The sequence below is a fragment of the Scyliorhinus canicula genome, chromosome 25, assembly GCF_902713615.1.
Source record: "Scyliorhinus canicula chromosome 25, sScyCan1.1, whole genome shotgun sequence".
Lineage (NCBI taxonomy): Eukaryota > Metazoa > Chordata > Chondrichthyes > Carcharhiniformes > Scyliorhinidae > Scyliorhinus > Scyliorhinus canicula.
This window is the reverse complement of record NC_052170.1, coordinates 13,335,422-13,353,181: the sequence shown is the minus strand read 5'-3', so window position 1 is coordinate 13,353,181 and position 17,760 is coordinate 13,335,422. Positions and strand designations below refer to the sequence as shown.

The following is a 17,760-nucleotide window of genomic DNA, read 5'->3' as shown; positions in this document are numbered from 1 at the left end:
AAATTCCCAATGTCTATCCTGTGCCTCTTCATGACAGCCAGGTCTTAAGGGGGAGAGCCCAAGATATAGATAATCTATGAGGTGGTTTTACAGTTGCACAATGACTTTATGCTTTAATAATCTTTTTAGATGTACGTGTGAAAGCAAACTAAATGGTGTCTGCAAAATTATGAAGCCTTTTTTTAATGTTATTATGGGCTTCAGATCCACCAACCATCATGCACAGCTCACCTTTTCTTCTGTCCCATTTCCGTTCAGTTCCAGCATCTAAGGTGAACTGAAAAAGCATGAGCATAGCATTAATTTTTTTTTTTTTTTTTTTTTAAATTTTAGATTAGCCAATTATTTTTTCCAATTAAGGGGCAATTTAGCGTGGCCAATCCACCTACTCTGCACCTTTTTGGGTTGTGGGGGCGAAACCCACGCGGACACGGGGAGAATGTGCAAACTCCACACGGACAGTGACCCAGAGACGGGATCGAACCTGGGACCTCAGCGCCGTGAGGCGGTTGTGCTAACCACTAGGCCACCGTGCTGCCCTAAGCATAGCATTAATAACATATGCGAAGCATGATGCTTTCATGTGCTCGTTACAATTTGCTTCTATCACGTGCATATTCAAAGTTATTAAAGTTGCACAAGGACCTTACAAATGCCCTTTCCAAATGCCCTCGATAGTGATGCTTAAACGTGTAAGGTGGTCAGGTCTTTCCAGACTTTGTCTATTTTACACTGTCAAAACCTGTGGAATTATTGGAAATAAGGATTTCCTATTAAATAGATTCCTCCATATCAATGCCTGTTGATGTGCATTCAAGCACACCTTCTTGCCCTCTGGATTTTAAAAAAATGTTCTCCCTTCCTAGGGTTATTTTTAGAACACAATTTGAAGGGAGAAGAAAAGGAACAATTTTTGATATCTTTGTTTTGAGACGGGCAGTAATTATTATACTTTCAAGATCAAATTTTAACTAATTGTGGAAAGCTGTCCACATGTTCTTTTTAAATAGTGGCCTGTTCTATTGGTTCTTGTCTTGATCCACCTTCCTAGACTGGCAACAGCCTTGCGTGGCGTGAAATGTTAGGCATGGTGAGAAATCACATTTGTTAGTCTGAAGTTGGTGGAAGGGGCAGGTTTGAAAAGGTTCATGCACTTGTGTTGCCTAATGACAACAGAAGTGTCTCAGTTGCTGCAACATTAAAGTGTGGATGCGATCACCACTTTTTGCTGATTGGAACAATGTTCATTCTGAGTATTCTTGGCTCCGGGTAATGGTCTATGATTTATTTCAGTTCAACATCATTTTAGATTACAACATTTTGCGGCGTCCTTTTACTCCTCTCGCTCCTTAACTAATGTGTTCAAGTTGCACCCAGCTGAGAGAAGCTAATCCTCTCTGCAGTACAGCTAAATAACTGGTGACTGACATGCTGATGGAGGTGGAAAGTGGACAGATGATGCATTGAGTTAGTGTATTGCTCTCTGACCCCATGACTTGAGTTCAAATTTAGCCAGCCCCACATGTGGCTGTTTTTGTTCAAAGAAACAGTCGGATGGTGCCCCTACAGCTCTGACTGAAAAGTTTGGAACGTGCGTGCAGATTACTGCAATGGATATATTGCAACCAATTGTGTGAAATAGGTATTTAGCATTACTGCGTCAAATTTACAATGCAGGAACAGGCCATTCATCCTAATCAGTTTTTGCCCCACAATGGTTTCCTCCTAGTCTACTTGGGAATCAACAGATCCTCCCACTCCTTTACTCCTTGCATCTATGTTCTCCCCACTCTGGGTGGAAGCAAGGTCCACATTCTCAGCACAAAGCAGTTGCTCCTTAATGGTTAATGAACTTATTAGTGATTACTCTGCCATTAAATGAGATCATGGCTGATTTGAAATGATAATCCTTAACTTGACCTTCCCACCGTATCCCCATAATTTTGAAGATCTCCATCTGGACACCATTTAGAGAAAAGAGCCTCCGCATATTCGGTCTATTTAGGTAGTTGTATTCTCTTTATCATTGGAAATTGACATGACTGGTTTCTGCAAGTCTTTCCCTGCCATATTGTTCATCAGCCACTGGTTAACTTAGTTTCACCCATGCTGACCTTTCTTTAATCAAGGAGTCTCTAGCTGCTCATGTTTTATTATATGTTGCTTATGCTTGTGTAGCTGGGTGGCTTGAATTGCCTAGGTTGTTGCTGTCTTTTTTTCTCGGTTTATCCTGCACTCTTGGGAGTTGGGTTCTGTGCGATGATCTCTATCCATGCGCCTTCAAAATTAACTTTGGGGGTGTTTTTAATCTCTTCTGCTAGGTGCTGATGAGATATTTTCCATAGCACACGGTCGAAACTAATGACTCAGTTATGAACTGGTGAACAAGGTGGCAGCCTAGGTTTTGGTGAACAGCATTGCTGTATAACACCAGCATCCTAATACTTAGCCAGTAAGCTTTTTCAAACTCTCCCAGACATCTTTCTGTTGGTGTGACTGCCAACCACAAAATAATAACTCTAATTTTGGGACATAAGCCCCAATTTCTGGGGGCTTGGGTGAGCGGAATCAAATATTATATTTTGCATTGCACTTTGATAGATCAGAATCTATTTGCCACAAATTTTAACACTACTGGTTATAGGTTCAGTCTAACTTTGCTCCTTTAAAAGGTCAGTATAACCTCAGACTCACTATAATAAAAATTTCATAACCCTTAGCACAGTTGTAGTTTCAGTTAGTGACTATGCTATTACCTATGTTATTATGTTTCCATGCTAGTGTTAACGCTGTGACCAGTTGTCCATGAAGGAATAAATGACTATGCTATTGTCTGTATTCAAAAATGATGTTTTTAGGGAAGGACAGTGGGAAGGTGGTTAGCACTGCTGCCTCACGGCGCCGAGGTCATGTGTCTCACCCCACAACCCAAAAAAGTGTGGGGTCGGTGGATTGGCCACGCTAAATTGCGTCCTAATTGGAAAAATTGGGTACTCCTAAATTTATATTTTAAAAATATTGTTTTTAGGAACAATAAGTATTTGCTGTAAGCATTGCAGTTTTTGTCTGTGATGACGAGCTGCTAACCTAGAAGTTGATTATTTTTGTAAAAAGAAATAGCAAGGGCGGCACGGGGTGCAGTGGTTAGCACTGCTGCCTCCGGCGCTGAGGACCCGGATTCAATCCCGGCTCTGGGTCACTGTCCGTGTGGATTCTCCCTGTGACTGCGTGGGTTTCACCCCCACAATCCAAAGATGTGCAGGATAGGTGAATTGGCTACGCTAACTTGCCCCTTAATTTGGGGGGGGGGGGGAAATTGGGTACTCTAAATTTATTTTTAGAAATAGCAGGGTGTCGCTTTTCATCCTTCCTACCCCACCCTACAGAGTTGTGTGCCAAAGTTCGGTTGCAGTTCATCACAACGGCTGAGCATTCCAACTTGGAAATGCTGGAGGGAAGAGTTGGGATGTCACATTGTCGAATTTGTATAATCTGTTGGCAGTCACGTGCAGAGAAGTCGGGGGAATTGACCTCTGCTTAAATCGGGGTGCGTCAAGGCATAATTTGTGATTCCATTGGTCCTCAAAAAGTGGGAGCAAGAGAGAAAGTAATTGGCTGCCTTGATTATTGTCTGTGGGTCAATATCATTTGGTTTGAGTTGAGTTGGCTCATTTCAGTTGCAATTACGATTGGGGCACTACACTTGGTCCCGAACATCCTTGGGGTTGAAAATAGTCAGAGAGTTTTTCTTTTTCCTGAGTGCATTCCAGCAATCCCTGCCGAACCATGCACGAGTATTTGAACTTTGGGGCTGGGACGATTTTTGCTGGGATTTTGTTTTCCTTTTCCTTGTGGCCCCACACCTGCCCATCAGTTACTGCCTGGCTTGCCTGAAGTGAGACCACCTGAATTAATTCCGAGCAGGCACCTGGCCCTTGTCGAACCATATCCCAGAAAGAATCATCAACTTTAGCAAGAGGAGCGATTACATTTATGCACGTGGATTTGGAAGTGAGAATCCTGTTGTGGTTTCTGCACTTCCTAAAATGTGCAGCATTGCAAATATTCCAGAACCTTTTGCAGAAGTGTGATTCTTGAAATCTACAACTGAATCCTTCTCGATTGATTTCAGTGGACTGGGCGTATTGTAGTACCGATCTACTTTCCACTGTAGCAAGCCCACTACCTCAACTGTGATTCAACCCCAATATAATTTCCTCTTCTTCCAATTAGCTCCATCAGATTTAAAGGATTTCAGTTCCTCTCAGTACATGGAAATCCTGGTCTAAATCGAACTCTAATTGATTAAATAAGCTTGTTAACAATCTGTTAAACTAGTCTGACGGATGTGGTCATACTGGTTAATCCAGCACTGGCACCAAGCATTGTTGAACTTTAGTGATGCATTATTGAGGAATGAGCTTTATGCTTTTGTATGGTGCTTTTCCCTCCCTTTGTTGTATTTTACTGGAAGGTTTCTCTCTCCTCCTCTCTTCACAGCCAACACTGGGATAGTGAATCACACTCACTCAAGACTGGGATCCATTATGAGCACAGGATTTATACAGGGTAAAGACATGGCCCTGAATCCCTCTGAGGCTTGACTGGTCGAATGCTTGCCAATGGAAACTCAACTGCTTGGCTCCAGGCACCCATAGCAACCTGTAGCCAATCCAATTCCTTCTGGGATTGGCAGACTGCACCCAGGAGCCTTTAATGCAATGAAGGATTAACTGGTTTGCTTGAAAAGATACACTTGGCACAGGGAGAACTGAACTGTCTGTTGAACAAATGGTTAAATGCATTATCTGAGCACGGTGCAAGCAATGCATTCTGTCAATGAGCTTCAAGTTTTGGTGTCCAAATTAATTCCTGCAACACTGCCAAGATAATTTTAATGTTCCCCTTTCTGTTTCTGTGTAATCTTTTTCCATGTATGCTTTATCCTATCTCTAATAGTCAAAGATTTAACTATAATTGTGTTAACAAGACCGCTACAATCTGAAATGCTTGTACAGCTGTACGCTGCTGGGGAGAAAGGACTCCAGGCCAGTGTTCATGTTGACATAATCTTTTCATGTTGAGCAAGGAATGCTGTTGTACATTTCTGCCCCAATGCATGGTTACTTCTCGAAGCTTGTCTTGGCAGCCTGATTAGACTTTGCTGCTGATCTGTGCAGTAAACTGCACATCAGGTGACCTGCCATTTGATGGAACCCTAAATGTACCTCTTCCCAGCCAGACTTCACATCCTAGGTCTTGATCAATACCAATGATTAAAGCCTGGGTGTGTGTTTGATTGCGGGCCACAGTGGTAACCCCCCCCCCCCAATTACTTAATGCCTACAGTGGTGACATTGCGCTTTTAATTTCATGTTTAAATATATCAGACACAGCAGTTTTGTCCGTCCCTGAAAAAGGGGCAGGACAAGTTGCCATTTTATTCATCGACCCAGTTAACTCGCTCTTCCTCGTGGAGGGTGATGATGGGTCTCCATGTATTTTCTGCATTTGTACTTTGTCTTTCTATTTCTCGAATTTGAATTGATCTCCCTGTGCAAGTCTCTCTTGCACTCGCCTGCAATGCAGACCAGTTCTCCGGTGTTACAGCTATAGTTCCAACTCTCCCAGGGGATCCTTGTCACTACAGGTGCTATAACATATATTTTACCTGAATTGGTTGATACTTTTTTAAAAAATAAAATAAAAAATAACAAGGTGCTAACTCCTACCATTCAAAGGGTAAATTCTGGTGAAACATCTGTTTTTAAGGTGTGCCAGGAAAATCAGCACAGTTGTCTTTTTGCCATTTTTAACTCTTTCAGTATGACATTGGATCCCCTGGAGTTGGGAGAATGGCCTTGAGTTGGAATTTCGGCTGTAGGGTTAGCTGTTTATGATGTTGATGGGATTGTTTTGTTCTCCACATGGCTCATCATCTTCCAGACTCCCTTCCCTGTAGGAATTCCGTTGGCAGCAGACTGCTACGGGTGCCTGGAGTTGGATTTCTGTCAGCAAGGTTCATAGCATGCTGGTAACTATGCAGTGTTGGTTAAAGGCCCTGTGTCTTCCCATAGCTCGGGTTGGGTATATGCGTCATTATTGAAAGACTTTGATCTTCCAATAGCGACAGCAAACAGTCAATGAGTATGTCCAAAAGAGATTATCCTCTGAGTGAAAGTCTATTATGGATGGGTTTTTTAATACGTAAAAACGAGATGACAGCACAGGGTCTTTAATGCACACACACCTTTTGTTTTTGGCTTGGAGAACTCATCTCAATGTCGAAGGGGGGGGAAATAAAACCACGCAGAAAATCAAATGAGGTGGAGCATTGCTTGCCATTTTAGTAAATGGGCGAACCCATCCTGCCAAACGTGGCTTGGGATGTGGGGAGGCTTCCTTTTAAAGTCCAAAACCAACTCTATCATCAAAGATGTCTTGAGGAAACCAGTCAGAAGTCAAATACTGGAAGGTTGTCTTCTGAAGCTGCCAAATAACATGAGATAATGTATGTGGGAGACAAGTACTCCCCCCCCCCCCCCCCCCCCATCCCCCTCCTTCCCTCCCTGGTTGAAATGTTGGGAATTGTTTGCAATGGTTTTTTTTTGTTTCCTTCCCCAACTAACAATACCGAGCAGGAATTTTTTTTCCTTAAATTTAGAGTACCCAATTCACTTTTTCCAATTAGGGGCAAATGGGTTGTGGGGCGAAACCCACGCAAACACGGGGAGAATGTGCAAACTCCACACAGACAGTGTCCCAGGGCCGGGATCGAACCTGGGACCTCTGTGCCGTGAGGCCGCAGTGCTAACCCACTGCGTCACCATGCTGCCCTACCGAGCAGGAACTGATTGGCATGGCCCACTGCTGTATTGCACCATGCAGTTACCCTCTGGGCCACAAGATTTTTTTTTTTCAATTATCTAACTGGGATCCGCAGTTAAGAGCAAGATCAGGCCATTTGGCCCCTGGAGCCGACTCTGCTATTCATCAATCGTGGCTGATCTGATTGTGGCCTCAATTCCCACCTACCCCTGCTGACCTTTGCCTCTCTTGTTAGTCAAGAATCCATCTGACTCCGCCTACGAAGATATTCAACGGCCCTGCCTCCACCGCTCTTTGTGGGAGAGAGTTTCAAACACTCGACCCTCGGAGACTCTTTCCTCTCCTCCACCTTAAGTAGGAGACTCCTGCATCCGCCCTCTGGATATGAGTGAACAAATATACAACTTCATAGTTTCTGACATCACACTGAATCAGATCACTGAAATGTTCTCTCCCCAACCACTGGCAAAATAATGAAGGTATTAGAAGCACATTACCGTGTGTGTGTTCCTGCAACATCAGTACAACTGGCAAAATATCCTTGAGGTTTCATTGCCTTTTTTTAGTGCTGTTCAAGGATTTTAGTAGCATTCCTGCGTCTTTGTCAGAACAAAATTAGATTTTTAAATTTTGTTTTTTTTTGATGATGCTGTTAGCAGAAATGGCTCTCCCTGATCCCAGTGCAATCTACATTATAATTTGACTCTCCCAGACAGGGACACTGCATTAGACATTCCATTAGTTTTGCTTGGTCCTCCCAAAGTTTATTCATTATTTACCATCGGACATTTCACAATGGGAGGGCTTGGCCCAAACTCTAATCCCAATCAGATGCGCAAAGTATAAATTAACCCAAAAGAGGGTTGCTTTCTGTCAGCTTGATCGGAGAGATGCTATCTTGCCTTTGAGACCACAGCAGTATTTCTGCACCAAAGCACAATCCAGGAGGACCTTCATTTCCCAGCTTTCTAAAGTATATTGTGAACTACTTGTGCTCAGGTTGTTAAGCCGTGCAGTACACTATTGCATGTCCACGCATCTATAACAGAAGTACTCTTTGAAAGGGCTCCTGGGGGAACAAGTGAAGAGGTTAGAAATAGGTTTTATTCTTGGCTGTTTTTGGTCTCCTGGGCTTATGCAAACTTTGCTCAAACTCCGACTCTGCACAAGGTAAATACCCTAGAACTGATCTGAAGATAGGAAGTGCTGCGTGTTTGATCTATCGGTATCTAATTGCATGCATCATCTCGTTAGCCTTGGTGTCCAAAATTAAAATTAGACTCGAGTTGGTCTCAATCAGGCAAGATCAACACAAACTGAATAATCACATTCAACGTTCCAAAGCTTGAACTTTAATTTACTCTTTTTGTTAACTTTTAACACGCATTCCTGGAGCATCTGACCCATACTCTTTCACTGGCCAGTTATCATGGTTCTGCAGTTCTTTAAATGCTGCTATTTCCTGTAGCTAACTTGCTTTAAAAATGCTATTTTTGAATTGCATGTAGTTTGTGTTTTTCAATCATACATGTTAGGGTTTTATCTAAAACTAAGGAAAGGGAGCTGGGCACTTCAATGGACCTCAGGGGTAGGGGAGGGGTAATGGCCAGATTTCCTGGGGTAACTCCATTTTGGGTACCCCAAACCTCATTTGGACATCTGAATGTGCTGAGAACAGGAATGGCTCACTGTCGGGACCATCCTTCTCCTTTCATGCACCCTTGTGGGTAACCAGCCTGTGAACACTCTGCATGTTAATAATGAGTGCTTGGGCAAGACAGAGCAGGCAAGAATCCAGGTTTATGCCATCTTTTCTTATTGTTAACTTCTAAATGTAGCTTTGTGCTGGTGAGGAGGTTATGCGTGTTCAGTATTGAATGGGTGGGATCAAATTCATATGTCAGGTATACCATTAGCTGAAAATGTAGCCATGTGTAGGATTAAGATTTTACATTTGTCAGAAGGGGATAGTGTAAAGGAATTTGCTAACATTGGCCCCTTTAACTACTACCTTGACTGGCAGCATTGTCTAGGTTTACCTATTTCAATGCTGGATTTATAGATTCGAATGGGATAGCCTGTTTAGTTGGGTGATTTACCTGAACCATTCACCCACCCAGGGTGGAAAAACTAGCTTGATAGCCCAGCAGTTCTACTGCTTGAGCAACCAGCTAGCTGTCTGAATCTTGGAGCTTCTCCAAATGGGAACATGGTTTGAAAGTTGGGGCAGGGCATCAGCACTGTAAAGGATTGAGTGGCTTTTATAATGTAAGGATTTTTATCTGCAAAATGCTTGTGTTCATGGATGTTCTTTGTTCTGTTCTGTTTTGCTAGGATCTTCGAGCGGTGGACAGGGTGGAGTGATTGCCAGTACCAGCCACTACCCAATCAACAGTCAGTTCACCATGGGCGGTGCTGCCATCTCCATGGCTTCTCCAATGTCCATAAGCACCAACACAATGCACTATGGGAGCTAAGAGTTCATGACACTGCCTCTGACCTTTTGAACTGACACTTTTGAGAGGAAAAAAAACAAATGCAGATTCAGTCCCCTCTTCAAAAACCCAATCTCTATGAATTGTCCAGATTCATTGTTCATGGACGTAGCTAAGCCTGAGGGTGTGTGTGTGTGTGTATGTGTGCGTGCGCGAGTGCGTATATTGTTTTTGCCATGGAAGCGACAACATGCAAATTCTTTGATACCAGACTTGTAAAGTTTTATAAAACGAAAATGGGGGTGGGAAAATAAATGCTGTTTTTGTCCTGCGATTTAGAGTCTTTAGTTAATAGATTTCCTCTCCAGTTTGTTGTCAGGAATGCTGCAGGTAGATACTAAAATCCAGTGCGTTGGGGGCAGATTGCTGACGGAAGATTTCCTGATGTAGCACTGGCTCTTCCTTTCTCCACTGTTATGCTAACTACCGCGCCCCCAGCCTAAATAAACTGATCACTTGGGGAGTTTAGGTAAATGGAAGCTGTTAATTGAAAGTTTCGATAAATTGCAATTGCTGGGTGTAAACGTAATAAATATTCTTAATGTTTTTGATACTAGACATTTTTCATTTAAAGGGTTTTGTTTTATATAAGGCAAGTTTCTTTTTGAGTACCAATAGACTGAATGGAAAATGCTCTTCCCAACTCCTTTGAAACCTGCAATGATTGAGAAGCTTCCAGATTCATCTTGTTAAGAGAGGTGTGTGGTGGGGCTGGTATGAACTGTGTAGCTGGGGGAAAGGAGGAAGTGTCTGAAATTTGAGGGTTTTTTCTTGGCACCTGCCTGATTTCCTTTTGTCTGCCTTTTTTAATTTTGACAATTTTGCGAGATCTCCTCAAATCCAGAAGCACGAATCTGGTCGAACTAGTGCTGTGCACAGAGCGACTGAAAACTTGCACAGCCGCAAATCTGTCGCTCAATAGTGCAAAGAGCAAGATGCAGCGGCCAGCTCTTCACTGCACCCAACCCAAATTATTAATTGCTTTGCCGACTGACAGTTGTATTGAACAGGGACTGACGGAAAGCCCTGCATCTTTTGTCTTTCTGTTTCCAGTGGTTTTATTTCTCAGTTCGGTGTACCCACTGTCATTTTGAATGCCGTTTGAGTTTTAAACTGCAGTGGCAGTAGGTCGAGCAACTTCACCACTGGTGCTGCTGCTGCTCTTGAATGGCGGGTGCCATACACATTTTGAAACGGGTCTGACTGCTTTAGCATAAACTTCTGTGTGTATATTTGGTTTTGCCTCCGTATACAAGTAAAGGGATGCTGCAGATTTGGGGGTAGATGTGTTCTCTATTAGTGGGACACCATGGTTAGGGTACGGGATTTTGTACTCCACACTCCAGATAAACTCATTCTAGTTGTGTGCACCCTTCTATGATTAACTTCTAAATCTGTAGATTGAAAGTAATTACTTCATTTTTCTATCAGATCTTACAGAGAGCGAGCATTTTCTGATAGTAACTCATAACATGTCTGTATATTTCTATTGAAATAGTTGTATTATTACTGACGGCAGTCTCTGATAGAAAGAAGAATTTCTTTAAATTCTGTGGATTGACTGTAGATTCTAGCTGTCTTGTCATACAAGATGTTTTACTTTAGGGAAAGGATAAATCGACCTGATTCTTTTCCTTTTCAAAATCTTGTGCCCTGACTCTGGTGAGTTCATTGGCCGCCTTCGTTTTTCAGATGTCCATTAATGCTATTGATTTGTGTTGGGGGGAGAGAGAGGGGGGTGGGGGGGAGAGAGAGGGGGGTGGGGAGGGAGAGAGGGGGGGGTGGGGGGGGGAAACAGTATTGATTTCCTTTTCGGGCTCTTGAGTGAAGATTTGGTGGACACGCTATGGTTGCATTTGAAATTGTTGCCTAAAGTATTGAGAATCAGGCTTAGAAGTGGGATGAACGGTTCAGCTATGCCTATAGTATTGTGTATATGGGAGAACGAGAGCTTCTGCAATAAAACCTTTACTTGAGTAATTTTCCTTGGTGATGCCTGAATACAAGAATCGAAGGTGTATCCGGTGGGTTTACCTGTATTTCGGGTGTAAATCTGGCATGGATACAATTAGCAAGAGCTCTTCACAAACCTGCATTGGGAGTGGGGAGGGAAGAATATAGTTCTGTGCAAAGTGAGTTTACTTGTACTGTAGGAATTGGAAGTGGGATCTCTCTCCAAACTGCAGGAATTGGAAGTGGAATGCCTGTCCAGTGGCCAAACTATTTATTGCTTCATGCACAAGAAACTGGCACATTTTTTTACGCAGCTTCTGGAACTCTCCTTTTGAGATTCCAGTTTTAGTCTGTGCAAGCGACAGCTTCATTGTTCACAGGGTGGATTTTTCCATTTTTGCTTGCGAGAAGTGATTTATAAACTGGAACTGTCAAGTCTCATTTTAACCTGAACTTCAAGTTCAATCAGGAGCTGGACACCCACAGAACATTTATCTCCGTAATGACCCTGGGTCCCAGACTTGCTCTTAAAAGGACCATTTTAACAATGTTGCATCTACAGCACTTCTAAGTTAAACGGGTCTCGCAGTGCGAGTAGTTATTCAGAAAAACTGACTTGTAGGAATTATAGAATCTAGTCATCAAGGAAGTATTGCACCAACTTTAGTAGCAATAAACTGTGACTATTTTAAGCTTGTATTTTTGGAGCAGAGGAGTGTTAACTGCTTCCAATTTTGTTCCAGAAGGGCTGTTGAATGAATTAAATTGGGATTTCTTTGAATTGGATTCTAACATCTGATAGTCCAGCACTATCATTGTTTACTTTAGTTTCAACCTTCTCCCCATCCCCCTCCGTAATTGCTCTAGTGACTCTATTTTATTCCCATTCCCTAAAAAGTGCTAAACTGTAAACCCAACTTCACAAGGTTGTCCTTTTAAGTACAAGTTGTATGACAGCCCCTTCTACCTTGCTGTCCAGTTCAAAATAAATCTGAGTCAACAAATGATAGCTACATGCCCTCCAAAAAAAAAAAGGAATTGATTGCGGCAACTGAAGAGCATCATTGATGTTTTGGTGCATACTAACTGCCTTTATGGTGCACAATAGGAGCAGGAATCTGAGAGAAGTGAATGGTGCCTCAGCTAATTCACCAGTACCGTCCATTAATTTGACTAGTGGATAAGATTATCATTGTCTCTCTTTCCCCACCCCTGTCTCTCACGCACACCGCACACTTTTCAACCCTAAACTGTGACCTGAACTTTGTCCTGTATGGGTCTATGGAGTGCCTATGCGCAGAGACCAGCCGCATCTACAGTGTTCAGAGTAAGATGATGAGGGGTAAATATTCAGGTGATTTATGTTTTTGTGGCTGTGGGATCTTGCTGTTGCCACACATCCTCCAGTCATTCGGGGGATTATTCGCTTGGTTTAGCTTATGATTGTGTTTTTCCGTTAAATCCCCAAGTTGACCTAGCCTGTCTTACCTGGAGTGACTTCAGTACAGCCAGGTGGTTTTGGGCTATTTGCTTAAATGTTTCTACTCTGAAGAAACCAAACACCTCGGCTTCGTCTATCAAGTGTTTTCTTGGCCTGAACATCAAACAGCATCATAGTGCCTCTTTGATAGGTCAAACTAGCATAACATTTATATTCAGAAAAGGCCTGAAGCAAGACATTGGCACCCATTAGGATCCACAAAGCTATGCTCAATATATAGAGAATGTTTCTTAAGATATGGTCAGTTATTGGAGTTCTGCGGTGTGGAACTCTCGTTATATAGGCATGAGCGAATCGTTGACTGTGCACAGCTGAAGGAACACTTGCAGTGTATTGTCTGGTTTATTGGAGTGAATGATCGCTGAATCTTGGCGCAGTGTGCGCAGCCTGTAATTCTGCAAGGCGTGTGAACTCTTGCGCCAGTAATCCTGTGTCAGTGTGATTCCCTAATTGAGTATTACCGAGCAGGCGTGATTTCAACATTAGCCTCAACCTCCTCAATTAGGCAGCTTTGTAGAATATTTCTACAGTAAAAGGGATTTTTAAAAAAATTAGAATGGGTAAGGGTTTAATGTGATAAATTATCACAGCGATGGCTGACAGCAAGGATAATTGATCCGCGATTAGCTGGGCAGGCGGCAGAGTAACTGGCGAAACTTGAATGGAACAGTTCAGAGTTATTAATGTAGATCCCATTTGAAAGTTTGGGATTATCCTCATTTAATTAGACTTTTTGTAATCCCTACATCTGAAGCTGTGGTCAAGCGAGTTGTGAACAAATGGTCACTCATCCCGACGAATTGGACCTGGGTGGGTCGACCCTTGTAAATGTTTCCCCTGGTACACGTCATTGGGCAGAAATTTCTGCCTTTTTGGTTTTAAAATCAACTTTACAAATGAGGCTTGTTATTGACCCTGAACTATTCTGGTTAACCCATTTACAGCTTTCCTGATCCAACCCTTGCTAGAGGATTTTACCAACATGTAGTTTAGTGTTTTAGTGTATCTAGAAATGTTTCTGTGGCTAGACCTTTGTTCATCTGTGTTGTGTGTAGATTTTATTACAGCGACATGAGATTGTTAGACCATATTAGAAAATCATAATCCTGTAATACATGAATTATCAAATAAAACACTAATATTAGATGGTTTTTGAGTGATCTTTAATTGATTTCTGTCTCTCCCCTGTTGCCTCCAGATAGGAGGATGCAGTGTCAAATGTGAGATTTTTCCATAGCTCCTCTTGATGCTGATCTGTGATCAGCTGCAAACTCCAAACCAGATTGCTCTTGGTCTGCATTTTCCATGGGAAGATTAAATCCCATCCACTGCTCAGCACCTTACTATCAACTCATCACAGATTAGTGATATTGCAATGTCCACTACTTTAAAACTTTGTGCACTGGCTCTCCTAATGATTAGAGCTACAACTGATGGGCTGAGTGAGTCAATGGGCTACTCGTGTGGCACTGAGCTTCACCGATGAGAATCGCTGAAGATTCAGTCGCTGCCCAACCATAGTCACAGAAGCGACGCCTGGTTAGCTGCAGTGCTGGCTAAAGTGGACATTAAGTTGAGACCACGTTTAGCTGTGATGCCTCTACTCTCATGCCAAACCATCTCTGCCGAGCCTCACCCACTGGCTTGTATCCCGGTTTGGCATGGTGCCCATTAAACTAACAAGCGAGTAGTTTGTTCAGTTGCACAAACTGAATAGAAACCCAGTTCGGGCAGTCCAGTTGAGAAACTAGTCTGCAAGTATTTTCAGAAGCTGTACGATGACTGCAGTTTGGTTTGTACTTCAGCAAGAGACAGATCCTAGAATTTTACCACCCCCCTTTTTCAGGACAATGTTGTGGGAACCAATGCACCGGTTATCACTATTCCCAGACATTTCATCAAGCTATAGCACTATTCTGGACACCACCCAAGAGATCAAATCTCATTGTGGAATGTTGTGAAAAATATCTTGTGTGGGCTGTCACATTGTGAATTAGCAAAAATGTCTTACCTGGTCTCCAGTTAATGTCCCCTGAAGTAGCAGAAGAAGCAGCCCACCATCTATGCAGGTAAGAGCAAAAAATAACAATGTTCACAATCCACATTCTGTGGACATTCTTATAGAAATCCCCATTCATATGTGGAACAAAACTGATGTTATCCTTAACAGCTGAGTTTTATTTCCACTTTATAATTTTCTGTATTTTAGGCAATTTCAGTGGTAGGCAGAAAAGAACATCTTGTGCGAAATGTGAAGACCACTATAACCTCCAGGATGATGCTCTATAGTCTTAAATTCCAGCAATTTATACAAATCAGTTGCTGTAATGGGGTGTGAAATTATAGTGAATATTTTAGTGGATTGGTAACCCAGATGTCTGCATTAATAATCCAGCCAATGAGAAAGTACAAGTTCCACCATAAGAATATGAATTTTTTTGTAATACTGGTATTAATAAACATGACCATACAACTGTCATTGTAAAATCCCAACTGGTTCACCCAATAGCAGAGAAACAACCCTGATGTTTGTGCTTGCTTCCTTCCGAAGCAAACCGTTGAGTTGCATCAAAACCTGAAATTTGCACATTCTCTGGGCCACTAGGAATAGGCAATAGAGGCTGGTCATAGATGACCACAGCGTGGAAATTATATTTTTTGTTAGTGTGGAGTTTGGGTGTAACAACTGATTTACTGTCCAATGTGCCACACGTGGCGAACAAATTCGGTCTCCAATAAAGGTAATTTAGAAATGCTAATAGTTTAATGTCTGAGTGATCCTAAGATTTGCCATGAAGCTGCACCCAGACGACTGGTGCTAATTCCTTTTGAGGCTCGCATATGAAAAATGCTCCTGTGTAAGGCAATGGAAGTCCGAGTGAAGATAGACCTGTTAAGATTATGGCAAAGCTGAATGGCAAGTGGGCAGCATGGTGGTGCAGTGGTTACCCCTGCTGCCTCACAGTGCCGAGGACCCAGATTTGATCCCGGCCCCAGGTCACTGTCCCATGGAGTTTGCATATTCTCCGTGTCAGTGGGGGTCTCATCCCCACAACCCAAAAGGATGTGCATGGTAGGTGAATTGACCATGCTAAATTGCTCTTTCATTTGGGGGAAAAAAAGAATTGGATACTCAAAATTTATTTTTTAAAAGCTGGATGGCATTTTAATGCAAGGAGTTTTACAGTTAAGGCAGATGAATTGAGGGTGTTGATTACCACGGGAGCATGATATTGCTATCGGCGACCTAGGCAGGACTGGCAGCTCAAATTCTGGGGTATAAAATCTTCAAGTGAAATGGTGAGGGGTGTAAAAGAGGTGTCCCATTATTGATCAAGAAGTCAACTGCTGCAGTGAGGAGGGATGATATCTTAGCGGGCTCCTCAATTGAGGCCATATGGTAGAACAAAAAGGGGGCAATCAGTTTTATGGGGAGTGTACTATAGGCCCCCAAACCAGTCAAGGATGAGAGAGCAGATATGTAGTCAACCTCTGAAGTGTAAAAACAATAAGAGTATTAATATTCGGGGACTTCAACTTCCCCAATATTAAAAGTGTGAAAGTCTGAGAGGGGGTGGAATTCTTGCAGTGTATCCAGGAGAGCTTTTTGAGTTGGCATGTAGAAAATCCTACAAGAAAGGGATTGGTACTGGACCTCATTTTAGAGAATGAAGCCTGGCAGGTAGAAGTGTCAGTGGGGGAGCATTTTGGTGGAAGTGACCATCCTGGTAAGATTTCACGGTAGTTATTGAAAAGGGTAAAGATGGGATGGAAATTGATGGTCGATTTTAATATAAGACAGGATCTGGCCAAAGTGGACTGGCAGCAGCGACATCAGTGTTGGGGAAATTATTGGAAACTATTCTGAGGGACAGAATTAATCTTCACTTGGGAGAGCATAGCTTTGTTAGGGGGAGATAGCGTCTTAACAAACTTGATTGAATTTTTTGAAGTGATTGTAAATGAGGGTAATACAGTTGATGTAGTCTAAAGCTTTTGACAAGATCCTCGTCAAGAAGTTAAAAGCCCATGGGATCGAAGGAAATTTGGATCCAAAGTTGGGTTAGTTGTAGGAGCGTGATGGCCAAAGGCTGTTTTTGTGACTGGAAGCCCATGTCTAGTGGTGTACTGCAGGGATTGGTGCCAATTCCCTTGCTGTTTGTAGTGTGCATTAATGATCTAGTTGAAGGAAGTAAAGGGGCAGGTATTGCACCTTTCTGATTGCCTTCTGTGATTGCATGGGAAGAAGATGGAACACTAGGGCGGTAGGGAAGTTGACCAGGTGTCATAGAGGGAGTGGTCTCTTTGGATTGTTGAGGGGAAGATGGGCATCAGGCTGTGGTTGACACAAATGGTGGAGGATGAACCTTTTCGAAGTGGTTGGATGAAAAGTGAGGATGGGGCTGGTTGGATGAAAGGTAGTTCTGGGAGGGGAAGGGATGAGGGCAGAGGTGTGGGAGATAGGTTGTATATGATTGAGTGCCCTGTTACCCAGCAAGGGGGAAGAGACCTGTTGACTGAAAAGGCAGATGTGGCTGTTTTTGAATATAGCATCATCAGAACTTGCTGACGGAGAATGGAATGGAGTCCTCACAGGAAGCAGAGTCTGAGGAGCTGAAGTCCAGGTTCTTTAGTCCTTCATTGCTCCTATTACCACTGCCTTTGTGTGGTGCCCATCTCTCCTTGGCTCTGACCTCTTCGCCACCAGCCCCTCTTCAGCTTTGAAGATGTCACATGGACTCAATGCTTTCTCTCTCCACAGATGCTGCTTGACCTGCAACGTTGGTCCATTATTTTCCGTTTTTAATTCTAAGTTGCTGAGGAAGGCCTCAAGGTTTACTCCGGTTTACTCAAGGCCGACTAGTGTCATTATCGTCCGGCTTTGTGGATAAAACTGGCTGCAGCAGCGCAAGCCAGGAGGTGGCGCCTTTAAGAGGCTGTGATTAATCCCCGCCGACACAAATGGAGTGCGGCGTTCCCTTT

At 42.9% G+C, this 17,760-nt stretch overlaps 1 protein-coding gene and 1 long non-coding RNA gene across 4 annotated transcripts in view; one reads left to right on the top strand and one right to left on the bottom strand.

Moving 5' to 3' along the window:
• Positions 1 to 11,055, top strand: part of carm1 (coactivator-associated arginine methyltransferase 1) — a 70,440-nt gene extending 59,385 nt beyond the window's left edge. For 2 of the 3 annotated variants that reach the window (XM_038784991.1, XM_038784989.1), the window contains 2 exons: positions 4,501 to 4,569; positions 9,163 to 11,055. In XM_038784991.1, coding sequence (XP_038640919.1) covers positions 4,501 to 4,569; positions 9,163 to 9,305 — 212 coding nt within the window. In that variant the 3' untranslated portion in view covers positions 9,306 to 11,055. The remainder of the gene's footprint in view (positions 1 to 4,500; positions 4,570 to 9,162) is intronic. The other variant, XM_038784990.1, reaches the window with a different exon arrangement.
• Positions 86 to 17,713, bottom strand: LOC119957188. Its single transcript, XR_005458762.1, has 3 exons — positions 17,472 to 17,713; positions 14,789 to 14,838; positions 86 to 277 (listed from the first exon to the last, which is right to left on the bottom strand). It is a non-coding gene; the product is annotated as an uncharacterized LOC119957188 (long non-coding RNA).
• Positions 17,714 to 17,760: the final 47 nt, after the last annotated feature.